Source organism: Corvus cornix, chromosome 3, assembly GCF_000738735.6.
Source record: "Corvus cornix cornix isolate S_Up_H32 chromosome 3, ASM73873v5, whole genome shotgun sequence".
NCBI lineage: Eukaryota > Metazoa > Chordata > Aves > Passeriformes > Corvidae > Corvus > Corvus cornix.
The window spans coordinates 41,173,952-41,191,037 of NC_047056.1; the positions used below are offsets into that span (position 1 = coordinate 41,173,952).

Sequence of the window (17,086 nt, forward strand, 5' to 3'; positions counted from 1 at the left end):
GGCACCTCTGTTTGGTTACTGCATGGGATGACGAACTCACCACTTCCCTTGATCATTTTCGTTCATTTTCCTTGAGCACTACTAAAAATATATGGCTACAGATTCTTGTTATCTTTTCTTGTATGGATTAAATAAAAATGTAATATTTGCTTTGCCCCAGACATGAAGGTGTTCAAATAAAACAACCAAGACGCATCTTTTTGATTATCTAAACAGTTGAGGCAGCTTAAATGTTGCCATATAAATGATTTCTCCATCTCTTCAATTTTTTCTGGTATTCTTTTTTACATGAGCTCTCTAATTGTTTTGTCTTTTTCTGGTTGACAGCAGCATTGAATCTTCAGTGTCTGATGAGTTCAAAGCAAAATCGCTCTGCTACACTTCTAGGTCTCCTCAGATGTGTCCCAGTTTTGTATTGCAAGTTAATCACTATCTGTAATCCTTCTCTGACCCCTTCTCCAACTGCTGTGTTCTCATTTTTGCATAGGACCACCAGTTTTAACCCACTGGCAAACTTTATCTATTTTATATTTTCTCCTCTGTGTTATGTATGCATTGAAGATTGCCAGCCAAATTATAGCTTATTGAAGAGTGCCCTGTTAATTAATTTGATAATAATTCTTCAGTGATGTTCTATGAGATTCATCTCACACACAATCCTTAATTCATTTAAAATGTGTCTCTACATCTCAGTGCTAACTTCAAACACACATTGAGCAAAATGCTTTACAAAGTCTAAATACAGTCCATTATGCAGATCTTTTGCATTGGTCATTAGAAACTGCATCAAAGATATATTTAACTTCTGTTTAACAGTAACTTTTCATCCATTATGCTATCAGAATTTATAGCTTTGTTTTTCAATCATCATTTGATATCTGTAACAATTTGACTATTATTTTACCCAAGACCTAATTCAGATCAAGTATTTTGTTTGTCTGAACACTGTATAGTACATTTCTTAAATATTGGCAGAACATTAGCAAACTTCAGAACAAACAGCAGAACTTCAGTTTTGTGAAATGTTCTCAGTTTTCAAAGATTTATTTAAAATTACTATCAGAAGGCCAAAGATATTCTCAGCTTCAGAATTTCAGGACAGAAGTTAGCTGTGTCTGAAGCTACAAGAATGCAATAAAAATATCTTGACTTCTTTCTATTTTCTCCTCTTACAATTTCTGTTGATCATATTTTTCCTCTTTAATTGGTCCTGCGAGTTTGCTACCATGGGTTTAAGCCAGAGACATCCTTTCTTTTCTGACAGGGCAAGTAAGTCAGTAGTCAACACAAATCTCTCCAGGGACTACATTTCATTTCTAAAAGTACCCTCCTGCTCAGCAACACTGAGTTCACCCCCTAGGGGAGCTGTGTACAGGACTTAACAACCTCACAGAGAATGTTCCATTGTTTTCATGACATTAAGGGTATATTTACCTGTTCAAAGTTAAGGGCTTCAGGATGGAAAAGTTGCATTTTTAATTCTTGCTCTGTTAACATTGAACCTTTTTGTACATAAGTGTTTGTACAAGTCTTCATCATGGCCCAGATGAGATATATGTTTAATATGAGTTGCTCACCCACTGCAGGTCTGGTATTCGCCTGGTTGACCTATTTTTGTTGAGGGCTTTATAGAAAGGAGGATCAGTTCTTTCAAGCTCTGAAATTCTTAGTCTAATATTGATAGGAAAGAATGGCTCTGAGGATCAGAGTCCCAGTCTAGTTATTTTATTTATGTTTTCCTTATGGTTTTAAATGCAATGTAAAATTTTAAGCAACATCAGTCTGGCTTTTAAGCCTAATTTGTTGTTGGTTTATATAGTATGGCTCACCCAAGAGTATCCATTAAATAGAACTTGATTCATAATTCAGACATCTAAAAATCATAATTTTTATCAATATTCTTTTGTTAACTTAAATGCTGCTCCATACAGGACTCACCTTGTGAGATCTGCTTATGCCTTCAGTCATTAAGGGAAAACAATAAAACCCAACCTCCTTCTGAAGACAAACAAGCATTTTCAACTGACTGTCAACATAAGGAGAAAGATGTCTCAGAATGGAAAGAAAATCTCCAAAGAGGAGGGAATCCTCTTAAATGTCTGTTATAGAGTAATCCACTAATCAGCACTGTGTCCCTCTAAGGAAACAGCTAGCTGCTCCAAGGGAATACAACAGCCTGTGTGAGAGGGTGCTGGGCAACAAACCTGTCTGGAAGTACTTCAAAAAATGCAGGAAGGAAACCAACAAAGACAAAATAATAACCATGATGAAAAAGTGATAAAAGATGGGGGAAAATTTTTCACACTGTAAACTGCTGTAATTCAGAACATCATTTGCAAGGCAGAATGGTGAGCATGGTGATTACCACAGTAAAGGGCATATGTCATACTAAAGGGGTCCCTGATGCCCTTTCCCTTGAGTGTCTCCATTTGACCCTGGAATGGTCCCACTCAGCTGTGAAGAAAACTGATGCCATCTTCTTCTAGCTCCAAAACAAGCTGTACTTAATGTAAATGCATATCTCTACAGGTAACTTGGGTGTGACCAATGATCTGCAAAATTCAACCTCTGGATTAAGCAGCCAGTAACCAGTGCAGGTCTGCTTTATGTAATATAGTGGCAAAACAAAGCCCAAAGTGTGCCTTCACAGCTCTTACTTAGCTCTCTTGGGAGTCATATGGGCTCAAAAGCCCCCCACCACCCATGGCTGCCTGTTCTATGCTTTGCAAAAGACCAACATTTCTCTATCTCCCTTGGCACTTTTGCCTCTCTTTGGGTCCCCTTGGATTTCTGCTCACAATTCCCACTCCTGTTCTTGCACATCCCAAGCAGAATTGGCCTGTCTTCTAGGAAAGCAGTGCCCGGAGACCAGTGGGGATGACACCTTCACCCCCTCCATCATCTCTGGTATCACTGCAGGTCAGTGGCCCCTTCCTTTCTCTTAGGCTTGCCCTGGCTCTGAGCCTGTGCCAGGACCATGGCTCTGGGAAGGACCTGGTAGGCACAGAGAGCAGCTTGACAGGACAGAGTCACTCACCTCTAGCTTTTGGCTGTAGATGCTCTGCATGAGCAAAGACAAAGTTTCTTTTTTTCAGGAGCTAAGGACTTGGCAGACAAGATAAAATGTCTCAGATAAAGAACTTATGTCAGTCTCCATTTGGCTGTTTATGATACTTCTGAATGTTTTGGCAAACGTAAGCCTTCTCCTCAGGACCTGGAAAGCAGCTCCTTTACTTTGTAGTACAACCTGCTTTGTTTCCACAGGTTGCCAGTGACCTAATCATGGTGCAGGCTAGTATAAATCTCTGACCTGGCCAGCACATCACTGCAGCCTGCCAGCTAGATGTCTGCACTTCATACACAGCTTTCTGTCTTAGCAGTAGAACATTTTACACTGAAATGAGATTTTACCCAGTGAGCTGGAAAGTTCTGGGCAAATTGATCCCCTGCCTCACCTGCAGCCTTGCTTTTACTGTCAGAGCCAAAACTCTGAGCTGGGTTTCTGTCTATCTGATAGCTCTTAATTCAGATGATAGCACAGAAGAGATATTGCAATGCTCCTGTGGGTCAGCATGACTGATTTCAACTGAGAGCAAAGCATACCTTTCAGTACTTTTCAGACAATCAAATGTTTACATTTACTCAGTTTGATTAACAGCTGCAGCCACATTCAGCCAAGCTCGGCTTAGAAAAATTACACAACGTGTCCTGTTTACAGCTTTAGTTGAACAGAGGCAGGAAAGATAAAAGATTTTCTTTATAAACTACTGATACGTTGCCGAAATCTGGCTCAAGAAGCAAAATATCAACAGCTGTGGAGCATGGGATTTTTAATTCCTGGACAAACCATCAGGGTTTTTTTCCCAGTGACATGGCCAACTCACAGCCCTGCAGCTGAGATAGCACTGAGCAGCTCATGAGTCGGCTGGAGGGAGAATAATGAATCCAAGATTCTCCCCCAGCCTCTACTACAAGTTTGTTGTGCAAATGAAATAGCTCTGCACCTCCGCTTACACCTCTGTGGAGGAAGGTAGTGAGGGAAAGTAAAGGACTTAATTTAACTCTCCAGAGCATTCTGAAGGCCAGTAACTTAAAGCATCAGATTAGACAGATTAACAGGAACATACTTAGAGCATAAGAAAAAGATTTGAAAAAAATAATGCCTTAATCAGAAACTGTTGAGCATTAAAATAATATTTTTGTAAACTTTGGGATTTTTATTTTATGACACCTATGTTTCTTCCTGTACAGTTAGCAACAGACTAACATGGAAACAGGTACTTATTTATTCCTGCTAAAATCCATATGTAAATCAGACAGGAAGACCTCTGAGACAGAAGAAATATTTACTTCTTGTGCTGAAAGAATTAAATTTACTGAAATTTAATTTTTCATCCAATCTAAGGATTGAAATAGCTGCAGGTTCATAAGTGATCTGTACTATTCACATATTCAAACATACTGTTTATTTACACACATAAGTGGTGCAAAAAAGAAAAAACCTATTACAGTGCCTATATTTAGATAAAAATACTTCAGAATGAACAGTTAACAAAATGGAGACAAGACTTGTGTACAAATTATTGTGCGAATCCTGCCAATCCAACTTTAATTTGAAAAAATGCAGCAATGTTTTCACACTGCTTCAGGTGTTAAAAATGCCTGGAGAGATGGCAACCTGCTACAGGAAGGAGAAAGGTGACTCCAGGTTTTGGGTGCAGTGCTCTGCAGCCAGGACTCTGGTATAACCATCCAGGCAGTGACTCCTGCACACTTGGCTTGGCACACTGGTCCCTCTTGGTAGGAGATTTCCGTACCTTTGCGCGCTTACTAACAGCATGTTTGTCAGACCCTTGCTACCATCATTCCCATGCAGGAGAGATATTTCTTCTTCTCTGCCCCAAGGACCTCAGAGGACCTGCCTAGACTCCTGTACCAATCATATCCCTCCTACCTCTGTGCTCCTCCACTCTGGTGGAAAACAGCAGAGCCCACACATCTGCGCCAGGGTCCAGACCCCTAAAGAGCTGCCAAAGGAAGAGGAAGCACGGAAAGAGAACTGTGGGAACCATCAGCATCCTTCCACAGATCAGCAAATTAAAGGTTTCCTAGTTGCCAAGCAGGTCTAACAGGAATTATAAAAAAGAAATGCATGACATAAAACAAAGGTAGTAAGAAGAGAGGAGACTCCAAGAAAAGTGAAATAAAAAAGTCCTTGAGAGGAAGCCAAAACAGTAAGAGAATGCAGGTTCGAAAAGTCTGTGTCTAATATCAACAGTATTTCTGAGGATTTGTATAAAACAAGGCAAGCTATTCTTGTCCCATCCTTTATTTATTATGTTACGAAGGAATTAAATATTAGAAGAAAGGCATCATGCAAACAGGATGAAAAAAATTTCATTTTCAGCATTGCTGCAATATGTCATTATTTCATCCTTCTATCTGGCTTCTTAGATCATCAATGCAACATGGAGTTCAAAGTTACCAATAAGTGTAATTTTGCTAATAAAGATCCTAAACACAGCTGGCAGTAATGACTTAAGCTGAAGGGGAAAAAAATCCCATTAGAGTCCTCATATTTATATATGTGTCTCTCTGTTCTTGAAGAGATGTTGCCAGAGAACAAAACCGGGGCATCGTGAGTCAATAATCTTTCGTATTCACATAATGTCCTTTGGGACTGTGTACGTTCTAGCACAAAGCCATATGTTATGTGATCGTGGAGAATAAGTATTTAATCATTAGTATTATATATGGCCATGATTTTGTTTTGATGGATCAACTGAGCATTGTTTGCATAGCAAGCACCATGGAGTCTACATTTCAAGCCAAGTGGCTAAACAGAGCAGTACTGTTTCCCATATGTTACGTGAACTTCATTATCACCCTTTGCATTTGGAACTGGAAGTTACATTCTTTTTTTTCATGCATTGCTTTTTTGGCATTTCGTATTTAAATCTTCACACAGAAAGTCATGGCAAAAAAATTTAGGAGGGTCTCCTCTCATCAGCCTTTGAGGACAGAGTCTTGAGAAACAAGATATTCTCCCAAGCAGAGGGAGCAGAGCCCCACTGTTCCAGCAAGGAACAACACAAGAACTTCCAGAGAGCAACACCGATCCATTGTGTATTACCTGTACTTTGGGGCAAATCTCACGTGACCTATCTGGACCTGGGACATTCAACAGACATCCCACAAATCTGTCACAGCCACATCACCACTAACATGGCAGGCAGAGACCCTGCAGAGCACCAGGGCAATGTGTCAGTGCTATGGCTGACATTTCCCAAAGACTTTGGCTCTCTGGTGCATGGAGCATGGCAATGGGCTGGGCAAGCCCTGTGAAACCCTGGTGGTCTGTGATCTCCAGGGAGAAACCAGGGAGTGGATTCTGGAATAACATAAGTGACAGGTTTTGAATTGCAAGCAATTGACTTTAAAACTGCAGCTGGGCTCAAGAAAAGCCTCTCCCACTTCCTGCTTTGGTCAGCAAAACGAGGTCAATACAGTTTGAAGCTGTGGTTCTGCTACTGAATTTAGGCCACTCAAACATAAAGCGATTTGCCAGGTCAAGCAGCTGTCCAAAGGGTTTCACTGAGAAATTATACTTCTCATAGCCTGGAGACCCCATGCAGTTGCTGTGCATTAGGATGCATCCTGAATTTACTAGTTTCACTGGGATTTTGCCAGTCAGTCTAGTCATAACCTCATCTTCTAATTTAAATCTTCATCAAAATGATAAATGGCTTAACAGAAAATGATTTATGGGACAAAAACACAAAAAACAATCTCTTGTTCTTCTGCAAATACACATTGGAAGTGAGAATAAGTTGATGAGCATAGTTTATTCCCAGCCTGGAAATTCAGGGTTCCAGACCATCTAATAAAAACACTGGTAGAAAGACAAGCAATTAACTTTTTTTTTTTAACTGCATATGGACCAGCAGATTTTTATACTCTGAAAGGGTGGAGTAGCAAGACATTTTTCTAGGCTGGATTTCTAAACACATCCTGTCAGAGCATATGAGCACTCTACTTCCTAGCCCTTCAAATCCTGTACATTTCTGGAGTTTGCTGATACAGGATGGTAAACTAGCTCTGGCAGAATTTTTCATGGAGACAATTTCCCATGAGAAAACAAAGAGGACTGGCTCCTTATTTGTCATGTCAGCCCAGCTATTCTTTGGACTCCTGATTTCTCTGTACACATCCTGGCAAAGGACCTGTTTGAGGTCTTCAGCTCTCTCTTTTTTCTCAGGCTCTCCAAGTAGATGCCAGGGATCTGGAGGCCTTTGGTTTTTGCAGGTGTCAGAGGCTACTCCAAGGTGAGTAAGCAGCCTCACCAGGTCTCCAAGCTCTTTTCCCTGACCATAAGGGCCGGCCCTAGGGCTAAGCAGTGGACTCCATGGTGAGCTCCCTGCCCATCCAGTAATTCTGATTTTCAGAATTCCAGGCTCTGCTGTTTCTTGCACTGCTTGGGAACAGGAGCAGCTATCCACTCTCTCCTAGATTTCACCTGGAACTTTAGGGGTCCCCTTCTCAGGTATCTGTCTTGTCAACTAACCATCTTCCTATGATCCTCCTCTTTTGAACGGCAAGAATATGGAGGCAGGCAGCCTGTCTGCCTGCAAACCAGACAGGAGCAGCAAAGGAGAACAAAACTTCATTTTTTTCTTTCGTGAAGTAGAATTTCCTGGAAATCCCACCATGTTGGGAAATAAACCCCAAAGTCTGCCCTTTGACATTTTGTCCTCATTTAGAACAAAGCCATTTTAATAATACAACAACATTTCCTGGGAAGAGATTCTCATTTTGTCAGCACCACAGATGGGGCTATTTGTTAATTCAGTTTCAGATGGGAACCAGAGACACATTCCCTCTCCCTCTGACGCGTGCACACAAAAGAAGGGCAAGGGAAACAGGAGCTAAATGTGACTGGAGCTTTGAATTTCTGCAGAGCTCTATTCCTTAAGGAAAAAATTCCAAGGATAAGTTCTGGAGACTCAGGCATTTCATTTGATTCTTTTTTTACTCAAAGTACTCTAGAAGTGTCCTTTTTTCAGTGAATGGCAAATTGCAAAAGCAGAGGCAGACAAGCATCTGGCTTGTCAAGAGTCAGGAGACCAAGGAAAGCTCAGAATGTCTTTTTCTGACATTACGTTTGAATCCAGACTTCTATGTTAAGAAGTTTTTCCAACTGAATACCAGTGAAGGAGTTATGATAGGGAAGAAGTGGCTGTAATAACTAATTTAATTTTTTTTAATTATTTTTTGATATATTTCTTTTCTCTCACACTGAAAGCCAGTTTTATGGGGAGAACTCTTCAGTGGGTTACCTGATGTCAGGGTCCTATGAGCCTGGAGTCAGTGTTATCAGCAAAAAATCCTTCCTGTTTTGGCTATAGCTTTTGCTATCACATTTGGCCTGGGTAACGCCATAGGTCAAAATACATAAAATTAGTCACTTAACCAGGTTTTTTTCTGAATATCATTTCTTCTTCTCCATTTAGAGAAAATACAGGAAGTTTATTCCCTAGGGAATCTTAGAGAAGGTTGGGAATTGAAGCTCTTGTATTTTTCACATAATTCAGCAACCTACTGGAAAGGAATTTGGAAAAAAGCACTACAGGAGGAAACCAAACCCTTCTTACAGGTTTTCCTTTGGGAGAAAGTTATTTCCCTTCTTAATTATATTTTATCGGTGTCTTCTTAAGTAATGTACTAACTACACAATTAATATGAAATTCATAGGGATATTGCTAGGTGTTAGTTACTGTTGTCATTTATTAACTTCAAAATATTTTTCCAGTCTGTCTGCCAAAAGACTGTGAAGGATGATGATGGTGTGTGTGTATTATGACATATATAATGGGTGTGCAACTTCATTATCCTTAGTGGATGTCCACACTTGGAAGAAAAATGTCTTAAATCTCCAGTCTCCTCCACCCAAACTATGTTGCTTTCACATCATCCTTACAGTCTTTATTTTAATCACTGGGTATTAGATTATTCTGCCCTTTCACAGCATGCAAACCATTTTAGTAGGTGCTTAAAAGTGAGATGAAGAAGATTGTTTGTATTAAGATATCAACTGGCAACCTGGAAAGTGCAAATACATAAATATTTCTAAAGAAGAATAATAAAAGCATATTGATAAGTCTCTTAAATGAAACCTGAAATTATTTTTTACCGCCATCTTGTTACACAATATTGTTTCCTTTCAGTGCAGCTTACTATCCTGTTATTAAAAAGCAAGCAAACAAACAAAAAACACAGTGAAGGAAAAAGCCTTTGGAGGAGTGAACTAAAAAGGTAATTTCCATTTATTGAATACCATAGCTACACATCATGCTTCACTTGAATATATTCACTGTTATGACTTCATGGGTGGGAGCAAAAAAGGAATAATAGGCAAAAGGAAATGTTCCACTATGTCAGACCCCTGATCACAATGGTTTCAACTAGAAAAGGGAAAAAAGCTCCTTGCAACTGTATTTTTCACAGCCCAGGATCACACAGGGTGGAAGGCATTTCATTCATTTTTTCAGCTTCTATTCCTTTCCTCAAGATGTCTTTCTATCTATGATTGTGGAGAGTGCATTTTATATTCATTAGGTCAAGTTCGCCCCTGGTGTAACCCTAGCCAAGTGCGTGGCTTTGGGCCAGGAACAATTTCAGCCTCTGGTCTCCTTCTTTCTGGGATCATTGCTACCTGAAACCAGCATCCTCCCCCAAGGCCTGGCTTTGGGATTGGCTAGTCACCGTGCACAGACGTGAGGCAATGCTTTCTACCCAGGGACTGGCAGCTGCCTGTGAGCCCCATCTACAAACTGGTAAAGCGAGACACCTCTGGGCATTGTGGGAGACTAAACTATACACAGACATCTCTCTCTTCCAAAATGAGAGCTTAAATAGTAAATTTAGGGGCAGGTGTTGCCCTGGGAAAGCAAAAAGCAGTTCATCCGGGCATTTTGGCAGATGTCTGAGTAACAGCATGAAAGCAGAACCACAACGACATTACTATGTGTCATTACTCTTCACAGCTCACGTTACAAGATGGCTCTGGGATAAGTTTGCCCTTACAGACCCCACAGACAAATGGGAAGTACTTAAACAATATTCCAGTGAACCCTTAGTCTGAGCCTTACTGTTTCCCTGCGGCTTAAAATAGTGGAATGTATCATGAAGATCTGGCCATGAGCAAGCTTACTCCCTGTAATTGCCCACATCACAGGCCCCAAGCAGAAAGACACTGGGTGATGCTGGTGGATGATTAGAAGCCTTCTTTCATGTAGAGGCTAAAAAAATGTTGGACTAGAGCTTTAAGGCTAATGAGACTCAGAAATTTGAATTCCTGTCCTGTTTTTAAATTAAAACAAGGCACAGCAAAATCAGGTTAACTTTTATGCTTTGCTTTTATTCCTATTAATTGTCACATGAAGAGCCTGAAACAATGGGGAAATTGCTTACCTCACATAGGTTTCATTTTTTTCTCTGGCTTCAAGGAAATTGCATAATTCTTTTTTTTCTCTTAATTCAACTGCTCAGAGACATATTACGCAATAATATCCAAGCTCCCTGTCCTTGACACAGCTAATGCAGCTAATGAGAAACAGCAGCCAGGAACCTCCAGTAGCTCCAGTAGGTTCCTGCAATGGCACAATGTAGCCTTTACAAGAAAGCTGCATAAAACATCAGAAAATGCTGTCTTTAAGATGAGAAAAATAATAGTTGTTTTGGGTTTTTTTTCCTATCCCTTCTAAAAGAAGACAATTCTCTGAGGCTGAAGCAACACAGCCAAGCAGAAGCATTTAGTGCTACCTCACCACAATGACTTTGGAGGGGAGTAGAGATTTAACTCACCATAATTCTATCAGTGAAATTGAGGCATCACTCTTTGAAAATTATTGCAGCGATTCAGTCTAAAACAATCATCAAGTCATTGTGGCCAACACAGGTGGTCCTAGCACCAGTTGCCTTTCTCACGGTAGGAGCATTGGAACTCGTCACCCAGAGAGCTGATTAATGCCCCAACCCTGGAAATACCCAAGATTAGGCTGGGTGAGGCTCTGACCAGCCTCATAACAGTTGAAGAACTTCTTGCTCATGGTAGGAGGGCTGGTCTAGGTGATCCTTAAAGTCCCCTTCGACACAAACAATTCTATGATTTGTATGAACCTCCTTGAATCTACTAGGAGAGTCAGACCAACAGTGTTTCAAAGTCCATGACTTCAGATAAAACTAAAATGTGTGCACATAAATGTGTGCATGATTGTTTTTTACAGCAGAGGACTAATGCTTCTACACAAAGTCCAGAAGGAATAGGAAATTTGCAATGTGATGCAGTAAGGTAACAATGACATATGTTGTTGACCTCAGCAACATCAGTAAAAGCTGAAGTGCCCTGCCTTCACTAGGGGCAGTAATTTCATGTAATTATCTGCTGAATGTCTTCTTCCACCAGCCCCATGTAAAGTAAATGAAAAAAAAAGACCACCTTCTCTGGCAGTGAATATATAACCTAGGAGCCAAATCATCAGGCAATCTACTTTCTCTACCCTCTGGAATAATTACCTATCTGATTTACAGAAAATAATAATAATAATAATAATAATAATAATAATAATAATGATGTTGATGATGATGATGACGATGATGATGGACGGGCTGGAGGCAATTTGGAGACCAGGATCAGAATTCAGTATGATGGTGGCCAGTTGGAAAAATGAGCTGAAATGCAGGATCCAGCAAACCTAGGAGACGAACATGAGTCAGCAATGCCACATATCTGTAGACAAACTCAATACCACAGTGGAATGCTAAATTATGAGTGCCATATTTAAGAGGCACCAAGCCATGCCTTCAGCCTTCACAGCACTGGGTGTTAACCATACAGGGGTGTAACCTTTGAGAGCACTGCACTGCCAGAAAGAGAAACATGGAACTAGAGGAAGTTCAGAAAGCAGCAAAAATTAACAGAGGTCTAGAACACACAACATATGAAAACAGATTGAATGACTTGGTTTTGTTTAAAGTAGAAAAGAAAATTCTGAGGGGAGACATGATAACTGTCAAGTGTGTAGAGGGTTGCTACAAGAGGGCAATGAATTATCCTCTGTACCTAATGGATTAAGACAGAAAATAACGGGTTTAAATTGCACCAAGGGGATTTCCCACCTGGGGAGGCTGTGGAATCTCTGTCACCAGAGGTTTTGAGGAGCAGTTTAGACAAACATCTATCATGAATGATTTAGAAGTAAATGCTTTGGGCTGGTGGGCTGATCTTTGGAGATGACTTCCCAAGGGTTCGTCTGTGACTGGATGACAGAATCAAGTTAATTGGCACAATATTTTACAATACCTTTGTACTTAGAATGTATTTTCATCCACCAAAACTAAACCCAAGAAATCACAAACTCTCTCTGGTTTGGACAGAAGGAAAGGCATGAGTTCATTTGTTTACATTAACTAAGACAGTGGAAATATTTCATTGTGGTTCATTTCATTTCAGACACAAAATAAAACTAATCTGGAAGGTTCTTATCTGGGAATGGAATGTATATTGCTTTGTTAAATCAAATTCATGATAGCTATAAATCTGATTTATGCCACATCACTTACTCTGTTTGGTCCAGTATCTTCTGCTAGCAACATTCAGTTTCCATGAAAATATATAAAACCTTCAGTTTAACACTAGTTTTTGAATGAAGGTGTTGGGGTTTTTTTTAGTTTAAGATGCTATATTCACATCAAAAATAAAGATTTAACATAAACCAGTAGACATAGGACTAGCTTATCATCAGTGACTTCTGTAGGCCTTCCCAGGTGTATCCAGCTTTCAGACCCTATACCGTTTTGTCACCAAAAATTTGTCATTAACACAAGTATACTGTTCCCCCTTCAAAGTTATTAAAATGCCAGAGACAGAGTCCACTCCTGGCAGCAGCTTGTTCACAAAAATAAGCAGAATTACTCTGGCTTTAATTAAATGCAGAATTCTGAAGAGCACAATTTGGCTTAAGTGATCATGGGAATGTTGGTGGGTAGAAGCTCCATGCAGACAATAAAATAAAAAGCAGTATCTTCCAGAACAACATCTTACATTGTCCTTAAAAAAGATGTCACTTTCAGGCCTGCAAGGATTTCAGGGAAGATCCTATTTTAGTCTTTAATTTCTGTTGCTCCTTGTTTTTGGACTGCCAATCATGAATTGAAGCAAGGCATCCTAAATTACATTTTAACAGAAATTCCCTACCACTTCATTTTTTTTATTAGGCATATGCCAATTTTTTTTGAACGGTTTTATGTATTTTTATTGATATTTTCTCTTTCTGCAATAAAGTACCATGAGACAAATAGATCTATTCATTTCTTAAAAGGGAAAATACAAGTCACAACACTGTTCTGAAAAGATAATTTGGTATAATTAAATGAAAAAATAATGGAAGAAAGAAAATATTAAGTACTGCTGACTACCACCAGATATTCCAGGATTATATAACTTTGTATCTAAATGCAATCATGTATAATGGAAAGCAAAAGATTTTTGGAGAATACATCCAAAAAGTACTTATTTCATGGTGAGTTAATAAAATAGAAAAGGCCAAGGGAAAGCAGAATTCCTTCGTGGGCTTGCTCTTCCCCTCCTCCCGACGGTGCAACCCAAGCTTGCCCGTATATTGGATTCTGTTCGGAAAAGTGGGCAGTACCTGATATTTTGCAAACCACTTAATCCCAAACAGTTTTTTACAGTATCTGCTGTAAACAAGAACAGTGCTGGCCACCCTGCTGTGCTTTCTGACCTTTACAGCACCAGAAAAATCTGCTGTGTAAATCCATTTTAAGAATTCTGTGGCATTTGGTAGATGTTCAGCTGGGAAAGTCCCCCACATAACAGCACACAGAAAGTCACAAAAACACCACTCCTCTCCCCAGCATACAGGACACTCAAGGACAGATGACACGGCAAATATTTAATGAAACTAGACTATTCTTGTGCCAGCTGTTTTCCTCACATATTGTTACATATTCCTTCAAAGCAAGACTTTTACTTTTCTTAAGCTATTTGGGAGTTATATTATAATCACTTTTTTTCCCTCAAAGCAGTGTCAAAGCATACTAAAAATTCCTTGAAAAGACCTATTAAATATTTACACTTGCAGCTGTTTGTATCGATTTTTTATAGATGAAACATGCTATCCACCTTAGCTAACTAGGAACATTTCCTATCTGCTTTTGGGACTTTCTAATTTCAAATAGTCTTGTCTTTAGAAGAGAAACTGAACTTATAAACTCTCTGGTTTGCCTGTTAAAAACACAAAGGTATAGATGGTGCTTCTGTGGATACACTCTTCTGTTGAAGATTAATCTTTTATGACTTTAACTCTTTGGTAATTAAGTATGCCCTTCTGTGTCCTTCTATCAAAGCGATCTCAGAGGGAAAACCTAGTGATTATGAAAATTCTAAATACAATATTGCAGGATGGTAACACCATCCACAACAGTTTTTTCCTCCTATTAGCCATTAGAAAATCCTTCAAACACTTAACTTTGCCAAACTTGAAGTGTGTCAGCTAAAGTTTTCCATTCTCAAAACCACAAGCATTCAAGCATTTATGAGGAGTCCAGGGGGGATTTTTTTTCAAGATGGAAAAAAATTATAGTGAATTTCCATTTGAAAAGTTCTAGTGCCTGTGTCGTAGGGCAGATTCTCTCTCTCCCCCGAGGGAAAAAGGGGTTAACAAATTCTTGGGCTATGGAAGAGCTGCACAGCTGCGAGGGCTGAACAGATGAATGTCTCTATTCAGCATGGATTGATGATGCTGTGGTCACAGCCAAAATGCCCCAAAGGGGTTTTCTATCCAGAAAAAGGCCTTGATAAAAGTAACCAGAAAGCAGCACACAGCTGAGTCCCACTTTAAGGAAAGAGAGATACATTAGGTTTGGGAGAAGAGTTTCTCCTTCAGAGATCAAACTCGCTCAAGATTAAGAGGGGTTTGGGGGATGCACACTGTCTGACTGGGTAATAACAGCAGTTAGTCCTAGAAGGTAGGAGATCTAGAAAATTGAAGTATTTCCCTTTTTTCAGTCAGTGGGGATTGTGACAACATCCATGCTTGCAGCAAGAATTCATAGTTTTTCTAAGTGTGTCCTCTGCCTTAAGCCTGAGAATATCATTCTTCTGTGTAAAATATGTGGTGCTTTAAAAAAATAAGTAATAATTACAGTTCACACCTCCTCAGCAGATGTTGCAACCTCCCTGAAGAGTCAGTCACTACTAAGTTGCAACCCATGGCTCAGAAACACTTGCTGATACAGCTATGGGCTATCTTCTGTATTTGATAGTGACTCTTGATGTGTAGTTCAGAGCACGCAGATGAGAACATTTGCTAAATTGAGCTTGAAGAAGACCATCCTGAGGATCCCTGTGGTGGAAATTAAAATTTAAATCTTGCCAATAATTTGTGAGTGTAGCATACCAGGGTGTAGGCCTTGCATAGAAAATGATTTCTTGGTTAATCTGATTTTGAACTGAAAAAGTGTTTAAAAGTAATGAAGTGGGTTATTCCACATTTGCTTTGATCATACAAAACCTGATTCTGATATTCAGAGTTCTGCTGAGCATGATCTGGCTGCACTACACTTCTATAGTCATTGATGAGACCACCGTGTTCTAGAGAATACCTGGACATGATACAACATATCCTACCAGTGTATGATTTTGCTCAGCAAAACACTGCTAAATCCTTTGCAAAGGAATGTTTGTTATGGAAACTAAACATAATTTAAAAAAAAAAAAAATCCCCAAAAAAACTAAACATAAAAAAACCTAAACATAAAAAACCCCTAAATTATAGAAACAACTTGATCTATTTATACTAAATATTACATGCATAAATTAGGGAGATCTATTAAAATATAACATTCTTTACAGTACTGAAAGTGATCTGGCTTTACTGGTTGGTGTTAAAGTGGGGATAGTAACTCCAATTTTTCAGGTTTTTTTTAAAGTAATCTGATTTAAAAATTCTGCTTTGGCAAATTTAAGTGAAAAGACAGCAAAAGAAAAACTCCATCTGCTTTCACCAGTCACGTACATGCTCTCTTAGCTAAAGTCAATGAACGGTGAGAATGTCTAGTCTAAAAAACAAAACCAACTGTCTAAAAACTCTTTTCTAAGATCAAGTAAACTAAGAAGAACACAAGAACGAACATTTTTTTTCTGATAATTTTATTTTCACATTACTTTAACATTTTTGAAACTATTTAACAGTTATTTAAAAGACAGATATCATTTCTTTTGAAGAGAATACATTTGTCACATATTCCCTAAGAAATTCACAGAATGTAGTATGAATAGTAAACCAAAAAAATTCTGCCTTCAAACATCCGTGCTGACTCCAGTAAGCCCAAAGAAGTATAACAGAAGGACTCTCATGGCATTTCAGAGAGACATACAATCCTTCTTTCTTTCAGAATAATTTAAAAATTCGTCACAAACAGATCAAGTTTAAAAATGGAACACTTGTTATTTTCCTTGTATTTTCAGTCTAGACTAAAGTGGTCCCAGTCTAGAAAAGCACTACAGAATGCATCTAACTATAAACACCCAAGAAGTCCTTTGAAAGCCACTTCTGAGGTGATTTGCTAGAATGAAGTCAGATTGAGCAGTCTCCTTCTTTTCTTGATCTGTTGCCTGTATTTTTGCAATAAAGGTAACAGATTGTACAACAGAGAAACTTTGAGAACAGCTTGAGGAACTTCCAGAAAATAAACTCAGAAGAAAACTGTAGTTTAAAAGGGAATATTATGCCACTTGCTTATGGCTAGTTACCAGTCTCCTTTCTCTCAGCAAGTTGTTATTCTCAGAGTAACACGGCCAAAGCTCCCCAGGCTGGCAAGTGTCAGGGTAGGAACAATTGGAGTTTGCCATCCAAGGTGGCTGTGGTGAGCTGCAGTTCAAAAGAAAAGAACATATGGCTTTAATGAAGATCTTTCCAGTAAGCACAGTTTACTTTAGAGCAACAAACTGAATGAAGATCATTAAGATGATATTTAAATTACTTCTATGTTAAAAGATCCAGGA

At 39.1% G+C, this 17,086-nt stretch overlaps 1 protein-coding gene across 2 annotated transcripts in view; it reads right to left on the reverse strand.

Moving 5' to 3' along the window:
- Positions 1–16,229: 16,229 nt before the first annotated feature.
- Positions 16,230–17,086, reverse strand: part of WDR27 (WD repeat domain 27) — a 93,635-nt gene continuing 92,778 nt past the window's right edge. For both annotated transcript variants that reach the window (XM_039570032.1, XM_039570031.1), the window contains one exon: positions 16,230–16,952. In XM_039570032.1, coding sequence (XP_039425966.1) covers positions 16,905–16,952 — 48 coding nt within the window. In that variant the 3' untranslated portion in view covers positions 16,230–16,904. The remainder of the gene's footprint in view (positions 16,953–17,086) is intronic.